General features: G+C 30.4%; 1 protein-coding gene across 4 annotated transcripts in view; it reads right to left on the bottom strand.

Moving 5' to 3' along the window:
* LOC111030891 (melatonin receptor type 1A-like) overlaps positions 1–12,873 on the bottom strand; it is a 117,945-nt gene that overhangs the window by 18,964 nt on the left and 86,108 nt on the right. For all 4 annotated transcript variants that reach the window (XM_022310600.1, XM_022310601.1, XM_022310602.1 and 1 more), the window contains one exon: positions 4,496–4,763. In XM_022310600.1, coding sequence (XP_022166292.1) covers positions 4,496–4,763 — 268 coding nt within the window. The remainder of the gene's footprint in view (positions 1–4,495; positions 4,764–12,873) is intronic.

The raw sequence follows: 12,873 nt of genomic DNA, 5'->3' as shown, positions 1-12,873 counted from the left end.
TATTGTAGTGTAATAATACAAATCACTATAAATAAACATTTTCCTACTTTAAAAAGGAATCCGAAAGGAGAAACAATATTGGAAAGACTTCAATGGTGCAAAGAAAGAAAGTTTAAAAAAGGAAGTATTCACAATTCATCTAGATACAGATTAGCGTGTCTTGACTGATCAAACGAGAAGGATGGAGAAAAATATTTGGCAGGAAAATATAATGTTGTACTCGATTTTCTTCAGTAGGTCACACGAAGAGTCTTATGATCTGCTAAAGTACCATCATACAGAATATAGGAAAAATTATTTTTATTAAAACGAAACAGGGTCGAATGCATAAATATCAATTTCAGTTTACAGTGTTTACACGATAGTAGATTATTACTAGAATGCATAAGGAGAATTAATTAATATGTAAATACTATACATATGTATAGTGTCATATAAACTATATGTAATATATAACTGTGAAATATCTTGCGTTATTCTGAGCAGGAAACCGGAAGGATTATACCTAATAATAATTGTATCATTATATCATTTTATATCACTCGCCTTATTGGAATAGGAGGTTTAACCGTGCACGACGTAAAATGCCTCTATAACACCATCTGGTCACCTGGGCGGCCATTTCAGTAAGAGTTTTAGACGGCATTATATTATGTTAGACCATAAACAGCTTATAAATACCAGCTAGCCCACACCGACCATTTATATATGTAGGTATATATAACGTACAATAACATAACGACGTGGTAAAGATCGAGCTCGGTGCGCCGTATATATATATATATATATATTGTGAAATATACGGTATACACGTATATAATAAGTCTCGTTACAGCCACACGTGTACTATATATATACATACATAATATATAAACGTATAATGCGGTATACATACGCAATACGCATAAATACAATTCCCACAGGTCGTTCAGACATAAGCTCCCGTCTGCCGTACGCCGCCGCCGCCGCCGCCGCCGCCGCCGACCAGCATATCCGGACTCCGGAGATACAGTTCAAGAAAACCTTTATTCAAATACCCCAAGGACCGGACGAAAGATACCACGTAGTACTAACTAGACACGGAGCTTTGTAACTAGACGCTAGATAATAGAATATAATAATATAATATATATTATATCAGGAGTAGTTTCGTCGCGGCGCTCATATACATTTCAAGTATAGGTATCTAAGTGTCGAAGATACTCGGCCACTTGAGGATTTATTACGGTTGATACTTTTCAAAAGTTTTCTATAATATGTCGTTGCGATCTCGATCAAATTTATCGTTTTTTTTTTTTTTTGCAGGGAATTTTGTTGGGAGTTTTTCGATGGTTTGTGGTTTTCTTATGGGTGAGCATTTTATTTTACAAAGAGGTCACGTTATCCGCATGTGTCTTACGTATATAGCAAATTGTACGTTTTGGATAATCGATTTATGGGAGCCAATTGACGTATTAACAAATTTAAAAATAAAAATATTATCTAGTGAACTTCGTTGAGACTTTTTTCCTATTTTAACTTTAAAAACAAGTTATGAGTTTTTTAAAATGCATAAACAATTTACAATTTTATTTTAAAATACTCATAACTTGTTTTTAAATTAAAATATAGGCAAAAAAATTTCGAAGAGGTACACTAGATAATATTTGTATTTTTAAATTTGATAATAGGTCAATCGGCTCCAATATTGATCATAATAGAGTTAAATTGATTATCCAGAACGTAAAATTTGCTATGCTAAGTGTTTGTAAGACGGAGACAACACATGCGGCCATGCGAGTGTGAGTCATCTTAATGACTTGATATCTTAGTTATTGAAAATATCGTCACTAGATAATACTATCAATTTTAAATTTACAAAATTTTCATTATAGCTATACGAAATTCGGAAAAGCGTCCACAATACGACTTCTCCAGTCGTGTCCTATCAGTAGTATAAATACATGGTATGTTTATCTTGTAAGCATATATTTTACTGTATAGTGACATATAGGCACGGCGGAAAATCGCTTTTCTACACCACATGTATAGCGCAACTAAATGAAAAAAAGGAACTAGGTGGTATAAAAAAAGCATTCCGCAGGTTAAAAATCTGCTATAAATTCAGTTCTCACCGGCGCCGAGTAGGTATATTATTTAAAATAATACAATAATATGCATATGGGTATTTTAGAGTTTTAGACGATCTCTCTTCGAAAAACGACTCGGACTCTTACTTCTTCACGATAATAATAAATCGTTGTGCATAGCGACTAAAGGGCCTATATATATCGACAGAAAAAGGCGATATACTGCGCTGCAGCAGAATGTCGTTATCGAGGCGAAACATTAAGCGAGCATTTATCCTATACACACGTCTCTGCTATTACTTAAACTGGTAAATTAAGAATCGACGATAGTTAAGATATCTATAAATTTCGTCTGCACTATGGAAGTTATGAAACATTGAAACATTGATGCAATGTTGAATTTAGGTTTCAAAAGAACATTACCAGTTGACATCAGCGAGATATTTTATAACTGTTTTATAAACATAATACTTTACATGTTAATATTCTATAAATGTTTATGATTCATCAGTGAATTATTTTAAATGAATAAATATTATTCATCAGTTCTAAATGATTGTTGCATAAAAGTAATATTATATTTTGTGGGTATCTAAATCGCGTTTACCAAATCCAGTGGAATAAAATGCCCGCTCAGAGGAGGCGCTAGCGAAAATTGATTCGGCTTTGCGATCGTTGTATATAAATCGTATGAATATATTATAAAATATCGTCTAAGCAGACGACGTGACGGCCAAAAATATATATATGCTTATAATGCACGTCTATACAGAGTGCGACACTTTGAGCGACAACTTACAATGTTAATATTAATAATAATATATATTCTAACAATCAACACCTGCTAGTCGAGACGAATGTCCACCTTGACATCGGTCGATGTCGCCATACAGACTGCTGCAGAATCACGGGCATCGTTCCATATAATATGTATTTAGAACAATATATTATATATATATATATACAGCGTGTCCATACGAAAACAGGGTGCACAGAAAAGTTAAGTTGTCGCGCATGCGCAAAATACAAGCGTTAAAAAATTGCAAGTTATATAAGAATTTATGATCCAATAGTTTAGTCTCGTGTTCGGCAAACAGAATTCAAAATTACGTATAGAGTACTGAGTTATATATATGTATAAGTGGGTAACTGAGTTGTAGAGTGTATCCTGTTTTCGAGGATAACTGTATATACAAGTATTAATATATTACATTAGACGTGAACAATTTATTTGCATTTAAATTTCATCGAGGATAATATGTTTTAATTTTGTCACTCCGGATCTCTAAAGCAGATACTTCTTATACGATGCAGGAAACTCACCTGGGCGGAAAATATTATACGGCTCATAATCTGACCCGATATGGTTTAAATAGCGGTCAAATATAAACGATAGGTACAGCTGTTCAACGATGTCATGGAATGCATTCTTCAATATGGCGTTTTGTTAATCATCTTATTGAGTTACTGGGTGATTGTTTTGACGTGAATCAGCGGTGATCTGCGCGAAGGTCTTAAGAAGATGTCATTGCAGTATGTTTTGTTTTCTCTCACTAGTCCACGATCAACATATTATGGACAAAACGCCCACTTGCAAAATAACTTATTTTTATTTTTTTGAGTAAACTTAGGGTAAAAATTATCCAGAATAATATTTTTGATGGTGTAACCCATTATTGGTTCGTCTAAATATTGTCTCAACACAATTTAATATCAACTCAATTCATAGTTTTTTTAAAAAAATTTTCAACTTAAATTTAAAGTCAATTAATAATGTAATGCAATGCTGATGTACCAAGCCCTCAAAAATATTATTCTTTATCATTTTTGTAATAGGTAATTTTATTTTATAAAATTAGTGATTATTCAAAAATCATAAAAAACCACTTTACGCGTGAATACGTTTTGTTCGTGTGGCGCGTGGGTCTGATAGAGAAAACATATATTGGGTTGACATTCCCTTAAGTAAACACCATTCTGATTTTATTTAATAGTATTTCGGGTATTCTATATTTATACGACTTCTAAGTTATTCAATATTTATTATGGCTTATATTTTTTTCAAATACCAACAACCTATATAACCATTATAATCTATATCATAATCTGGATTACAGATTCTGAAGTAGAACGAGTGTATCATGGGAGAGGATACCCTGCTACTACTCCATTTCGCTTAACCAATATAAGTCCATTCATTGTGTACAATTTTTGCTATTCACTTTCGGTATAATGTTTAACATAATAATATTATGTACCTATATAATACACATATCGATATGTTCAAACAACTATTTTGATTCGGCATGAACCACTAATACAGCACTGATTCGTGTTTAAAAATACTAGCCTGTGCAGAATGCACTTTAATTCGAATAATAATTATTATATTATACTTTATCGATCGGTCGCAATTAAGTACTCACCCCTTTTGTTTAGATGATCCTCGATCATTACCGAGCTGATCATGTACACGTTACCGATGCTACCGATGACGGACAGGCCTATCATGATCAACAGCCTGGCCACCCTGCTCCATTCCATGCTCAACGTGACCGGCGATACGGCGTCGCTGTCCACCAGAGGTCCATCGTTTATCATCGTCGTACTCATAACTGACTCTGCGATGGCCTTGGACGTCTCGTTTATCACGCTTGTCGCGTTAGCCACGCCTAAGTCTTCCCACATAGCGTTCTGAAATCAAAAAATAGGTATAAGAATTATACTTAACGATTCTAAAAAAAAAAAAAACAATTTTTTTAAAATTGTTATAAAAGTACCTAGGATATTAAATTTAATCTATAACACTTGATGCTTAAAAAAATTACCATTATTTTAATATTTTTTTTTTAGAAACTGTATGTCTAAATATTACGCGGTACGCGTATATAATATGCATTCACCATCGATACAAGCACTGATTATTCTGTAAATAATATTATAATATAATATTTCCTACGTATTAGATTATTAGCTGAGTCGGAAATCCATGTCTAATGTCTATTGATTTTACATTCATAACTTATAATAGGTACCTATAGGTTTTTTTTCGGAAAAACATTTAATCCTAAAATGTACAACCTTGAAAAACAATGTATTCCATACTATATATAGTTATTAACTTCATCGGCATTTTTTTAAAATTTAAAAATTGTTTTATGTGCATTATTAAAACCACCACGCTATACCTATACGTATTTCATTACATATTAGTTTGTACACAACAGTTGTTGTAATAAGCTATACACGTGCTGACGACGTGGCGCCGTTACAATTTTTTTTTTTATTACATAGGAGCTGTACAAATGAAATTTAAACACGCTATTGGCTAAAACTGAGGGGCAAAATAATTGCATGCGACGCCGTCGCAGGAGTTGATTAACTCTGAACAGATCGACGTCAGACACATTTCGCCGGTCGGCGCCATACTTTAGCCAAGGATTCTCTGCAAAGGATGTAAACGACGACGCGGGGCGCGGGTGGGCAGCGTATATGGCAGCTACTAATAAAATTCCTTTTAATGAGTTTCTGGTGGAAAACGACCTTGGAGAAAACGTGTCGTATTTGTGCTTTAATAAACATGTCAAACGCCGCCACCGACGACGCCATGGTGAAATGGATCGATCTGGAATCGACGGGGAGAGAGAGAGCGAGAGAGAACAGAGAAAACCATAAACGTAAGCAAATGTACGACAAATATAATACTGAAGAATGAATGGCTACGCTGAACGTTAAGAGTGGCCTGCAACTGAACAATATGTCCGTTGGGACGAAGACGCATTTTATCAATTATATTTATATTCGACTTTTGCAGTGTTTTCGATACGGAGAAACATATTTAGAAAATAAAAAAATATATATACATATATATAATATAGCATTCTGTCGTCGGCGGTGAAAATCTTATGGGTAAGTTCGCCATGTATATAGTTGTGTAAGATTAGTAGGCACGCACAAGCACGCTAAAAGAAGATATAATATTTTTATACAGCTCAGTAAATGTGTGATTACCGTTCAACAATAAGACATATTATTATTGCCACATATTATACTTATAATCCTCAGGGATATTAAATTTCTAAATCTATTGTACTTGTGTATATATCACAATGAAAATATTGTATAGTATTAAATGAAAAAGTAATGTCTGCGATGGGATTATTGATTTTTACCGGAAATTTGTGTTTTGTTGAAAATAATTATTAAAACTATGTTATACCTATCTACCGTACATTTATACAAAATACAAATTAAATCTACCTAAAACACTTGTTTCATTTCATATTATATTCATATACCAAAGAATTTTCCTATATAATAATATTCATCACCGTGGTGTTTATTCGGTTTGATTAAACGATGATAGGTAGTAACTGAAACAAAATATCATATAATATGTATATAACATAATACCTCTATAATATAAATTATGCATTATGTAGGTTACATCAATTTATATTTTTATTCGCAGGTTTTATAGTGCATTTTAATGCATAATACGTATATGCTATATCTTATATACCTATAACGTTGGATGTATGTAAACAAAATATAATATTACGTGACTTGTGGTCAACATGAATAAAATGAATAAAATATATGTTGGTAGGTACGTTATTGTTAGATTACTTAAATTATGAACGACATGAAGATGTAACAAGGCGTGCGTCAGGCTCTCGGGAAATTTTTTTTCTACCTTTTTCGCTGAGTAACAAAATAATTCAAATTATATTATACAACATATTATAATACGTATATTAAATAGTTTTGAGACACATTAAAAAATAAACGAAAATATTGTAATAAACCCTTTTTGGAAATAATTGTATAGAACGCAAATAATGAAAAGCTCTGTCACAACTCAACGAATACGAGTTGAAAACATTGACATCAGTAACAAAATTATAAGCATATAGCTAATTTAAAAATATTTTTTTATGCGCGAAAACGCTTCGTATGATTTTTTTTCAATACTAAAATGTTATTACAAATTTAATAATGTATTATGTATATTACATCAAATATAACATGATAATTATTATATTTTTGACAAATAATAAGTTGTGTGACTAAATAATATATTGTTATCTATTTATACAATATGGCTTTTTGTATACGATTTCTTTACGATATAATATTTATTAGTAGAAAATATAAAATTGGAAATTGAATATCTATACAACTATATAAGATGTAGAGAACATGTAGAGAAGATAATTTAAAAACTTTTTTAATTTATTTTTTATTTTACTTGCTCAGCTGCACTACATACAATAATAAATACCTTATGTCATACATATGGACCGTATTTACCATTTAGCCCTGGGTCAACCACAATTTTACGTCCCTTCCCTTCACTAAAAAATACATCCACTTTTTTTTATTTTTCTTAACACATTTTTGATATATGTGTCATAGTATGACTGTAATTTCCAAAATCAAATTCTGGACTGTTCTTTAGTTTCCACTTGTTCATCTTATGTCCACATAATTACTTATAAAACTGTTGCTCAAACGAACAATACATTTAGTGACCAAAGTGTTTCGATGGTTGTAAATACCAATAAATTGTGTGATAAAATATCAAATAATATTTGATCGTTTTATTCGATGTTTTTTCGATTTCTCAAAATTCGTATTAAATATTGTGTAGGTAATATGTGAAAAATGGATTTCAAATACAAGTATAACAGTATATGCACTTTTATGAAAAAAAGAGTTAAATATGCAAAATATGAAAAATAAAAAATACAGCTTTAATCTCCTATAGTATTATAAAACAAATGTATATATAACTTAGCTATGTTTTTCGATAATATTTGTATATGATTACGAGGAGGATTTTCGACGAAATAAGTGGAGGGATGGAAAATGTAAATTATAAAAAGTGGAGGGATCCCGTCGAACCCCCGTTCCCACCACTTCGACCAATGACAATAAATAACAATTGATTATTTTATTTTTTAACTTAAGTTAGATTATCACCTACATAATCACCCCAGCGTTTTGTTGTGCTCTTAAGGCGACTTTACACTGCACCGCGATCACGTGAACCGTGATTTCCGAAAACAATTTTTTTTGAATTATCTACTGTGATTTTTGTTGTGATGAAGTGATTTAAGTGTTCGTATACATATAATTAAATGGTTATTGGTGACTGGTATAAAATACACCAGAGCAAGATTTTATTCTACTCTCTGGTGTAAAATCGTAGATTTACGGTTATTATAGTAGCTTTAGCGGTTACTAACCGCTTGATTTAGCTAATCACAGCCCTGATTTTTTTCCCGGAAATCACGGTTTATGGAGCAGTGCGAAGTCGTCTTTATGCTTGTGTGATAAAATAGTTTGAATTATACCTAGGTAATAAAAAGTTGTTGGTAGGTTTATCGGATAGAAGTAGCTACGTAAAAAATATGTCCCAGAAACCTATTTCTTACGTTGTACAGTCGTTGAACGAAATCAAACTACAACGGTTCATTTATTTAATAAGAACGAACATGGTTGAAGACATTCGAATAGATTTTATAACATTTATGCATGGATGTTTGTAATTATTTGTATAATATCTACAGCTTCGAGAACATTTGTATTATGTAACGTAATATACTAATATTATAGATAATAGTTGCTACACTCAATGATATCATATTATGAATGTACAAGACAACTCAAGCGGTAACACAGCGCATAATATATTTTTTCAATGATTCAACACAACGAACGGTTCCTACAGTTTCCGTGAAACGCACAGCAAACATACAACAGATTAAATTGTTTACCTAATGCGGGTTTCGTTATGTCTACTACAGGCATCAAAGAACAAAGGGCATCTAATGAAAAGCAAACAAATACGTAAAATAAAGCGAAAGGATATTATATTATTATAATTTTACCATCACCGACATCGTCTGGTAAAAAAAAGCAATCGAATCCGCAGCATTGCAAAGCAAATTATCAAAAGTTCTTTGAGGCCGTGTGCCTATATGCCTAATGATCAACAAACTAATACGAACTTTAGCATTTAAGTTAAATAATTTAACTTGAACTTATCGTAAACATACGAAACAACTTATATACTACGAGGCCGAAGACGAAAGTCACCCTAGTTCCGGACAGCTCTCGTCGATATGACCTACGCGTAAACGGCTATAAAGTATACATCTACTCTGACTGAGTTAGAACTGTCGATTGACAACCGATTACCCTATAAAGGGCAATAATGTTGACCAGAGATGTTTAATTGTCAATTGAACCACACAAAAATGATTGAATGTTTTTTATAAAATATATTCCTGTCATAAACAAAAAATTTGTTTGGTTTGAAGTTACTTAAAAAAAATAATAACTAGTAATAAAAATAATTTAAAAGTAACTCAATTTTAACTTTTTGACTAGCAAAGGCCTAGACTTGCATTTTATTAACAACTTCACTTTCGGATGGCCTAAATACGTCGTTCTGTAGAATACGTACGAGAAATTAGACTTCTCCGAGGTCTATGACGACGAAAAATCGTGTTCAGTGTAAAACATAATATGCTATTACTAACGAACGAAAATAACGTTATGACAACCTGAACTTTAAAACTAAAAAATACATTAAACTAACAATAAATAGCTTGTTAAGACGAGACAAGTATAGGGTAATTATTATATTAATTAAATGTTTTGACAGGTCAATTTTTATACTATATTTAGTCTTGTTATAATTAATATTTATAGTTCAGTATTTTGAGAGATTTATTTCTGTTCAAAATTAAACATAATAATATTATTTCAAACAATAGAAACTGATTTGTGGTGTCATTAATTGGTGCTTGTTTAGAAGTTTGTACTGTAATGTAAAAATAAGAATGAGTTTTTACTTTAAAAATTATATATTTTTTTATATACTTATATGTAACAACATGTAAAATAACATAATCCCATTGTTTGAAAATTCGTTTTTATTATAAATATTATAAACTCGTGTAACTATAAGAATTTAAATAAATATTTTTGCTCTACATAGTACAGGAGGAAATAACACGAAATGTAAAACGAAGTTTCAACATTTTTTTTCTGCCTACTGACGTTTAACAGTTGTAATTAAAATAATTAATCTAGATTAGTATTTTTGTATTCTAGTTTTCAAAGCAATAAATAATTATTTCAGTCAGTTGTTATTTATTCGTTAGGTTTGGTTAGGTTAAACTGAATTGCCCAATTATAACTCTTGAACCTGTCATTTACATTATACAAGTAATGAATTAAATTTTGAGTATTTTATGAGTATGTACCTTTGTAGCAGGTACCTGATTGACAAGTGACAACTTATTTTTTTTTATTATCATTTTATTTAAATATAAAATTAAAAATATATTGCTACTACGATTTCCATGCAATTTAACATCAATTTATATATTATAAACAAAGAATTTATTTTATTTAAAGTTAATATATTTACTGGTTGAAAACTTAAAATATATATATTTTTTACGTTTAATATTAAAATAATATAGTATTTAATAAACTTTGTTTTTAGGATGAAAATAATAGGAATAATTATTAAGTTGTTGTGCAATTTTGTCATCACATTATAACATCTGTTTTGTCACTATTGTATAATTTTTAAGCACAAAGGTGATTTTAATTAAATGTATTTAAATCTCTAGAAAAGTATAAAAAGTAAAACAGATTACTGAGGGATTATTCAAATATGCTTAGAATTTTTAGGATTTTAAAAATGAATACATAAATATTAAACTTGCATATAAATTAATATTAATCATACGGGGCATTTGAGAACAACTTTTGATTTGACTTTTAGCCGTTATTTTTAAATGAATACTAAATTTAAGAAAAAAGAAAGATTTGCAAGTTTTGTTATAATTTTTTTTAAACATGCAACTCACCTTGATAACTTTTTAAAATTTTTCTTCCAACTGTAATTGAATTAGGTATATATAGTTTTAATATTTAATGATATCACTTTAATTTTAATTCTTTTGTGTAAAAAATAAATATGGTTTGCTATACTAAAACTGTTCTGCATACATTCAGCCAAATTTTGATATTTATAAAAATTAACCTATACAAAATATTATATTATTTGTTGGTATTTTATTTTTTCATTAACTTTAATTAGAGGTATACAATTCTCAATGTAATGATTGGAATATTGGAAAAATAAATAAAATCATGTAATATATTCAGCGGTCAATTAAAACTTAAGAATCATGTAAACTATGGATGCATCATAAGTGATTATTTCTGTTTGGATATATTCCTATTTAATAATTTAACATTTTTATTAGAAAACCTACTAGGTTGCCGACAACTGTACATTTTAATGCTTCTAATAATGGAAGAAATAACTAAGTACATTATATACACACGATTACGTTCCACATTATGCCTATTATATTATGTACCACCTATTGATCACAAATACATAATATTAGGACGAAGGATATAATTCAACGAGTTATGTCTCTGTATACAAGTATACGCAGTATAAATAATTATTATCGTACCGATGTCAGGGCCATACTATGATACCGGTTTAGGTTTAATAAAAAAATGCCTTCCTCCATAATTAGAAGATATATACTATCTAATATAATATAATATAATTTATAATACTGTAGTCCAGCGTTGCTCAAAGTGTCCAACTAAAGTGACCCACTGGTGGGTCGTCAGTCAATTTTTGGTGGGTTGGGAACATTTTTTTAAATTATATAGATTCCAAGAAATTTATGTTAGGTACCTCATTATAAAAAGTACATTTTAATTATATTAATTATATTTTCATTCATATTATTTATAAACCTATAAAAAAACTAAATACCTAATAAAAATGTATACATATTTATATAATACAAATTTTATTTTTCACAAATTGTTGAAAAGTGAAACAATGTGGGTCGCGAAAGATTTTTCGGTGGAAATTTAGGTCACGGTGTTAAGGTTGAGAACTACTGCTGTAGTCCACAATATTATTATATTATAAACTAATAATTTTTTTTAAGTACCTAAATGTTTTTACTTTAATTTATTTATTTTAAAAAAAAACGGTCCAAAATGTATTACCCTTATGATTGTACCATTCGTGTAGCGCCGCAATTACAGGGTATGGTGGGGGTGATACTGCCCCCTCCAAGGGCCCCGTTATTATATTTAGGGGGCAATTTTCAGACGTAAAGGTTTGAAATAGCCGATGGGAGGCTCCGAAATTTAACTCTCACCTTGGCCCATTCATCCCTAGTGCTGCACTGCACTTGTGGCTCAAGCCCTCTTGGATCTCCATTAAATACCTATATTACTGATGCATTAGGTATATACGCTATACAGCATACGTTATATAGGTACCGTTACCATAATATTTATTAATCAAATATATGTATATTTATTAGTTACTTAATTGTTCAAATGTATTTTATTAATTTTTTAATTAGTTAGTTTAATCAATTAATTTGATACGTTTTTCAGTTGATTTATACATCTAAGAGCTGTTAATTGTCTATTTTTATTGGTTAGGCTGAACTAAATGATAACAGCAGCTGTGCACTGAGCCACTAAAAGATAATTATATAAAAATATATGTTATTTCCTAACTATTAAAATTAGTTCAACCTTTTTTCATTTTTTTTTTTTAAGAACCATATAGGCCTCGTTGACATCATAGAGCATAGTCGCATAGGTATTAGTAGTCTAAAGTCTTGATACGTTTTGTAAATAGTAAAAATCAACGAAATACGTATAGTATACAGGTATATTCGAACCACTGCCAACAGTTGAAAATATAATACGTGACGCGCTTATG

The sequence above is a fragment of the Myzus persicae genome, unplaced genomic scaffold, assembly GCF_001856785.1.
Source record: "Myzus persicae strain clone G006 unplaced genomic scaffold, MPER_G0061.0, whole genome shotgun sequence".
Lineage (NCBI taxonomy): Eukaryota > Metazoa > Arthropoda > Insecta > Hemiptera > Aphididae > Myzus > Myzus persicae.
Note: the sequence above shows the minus strand (reverse complement) of the source record. Positions and strands in the feature narration are given on the sequence as shown.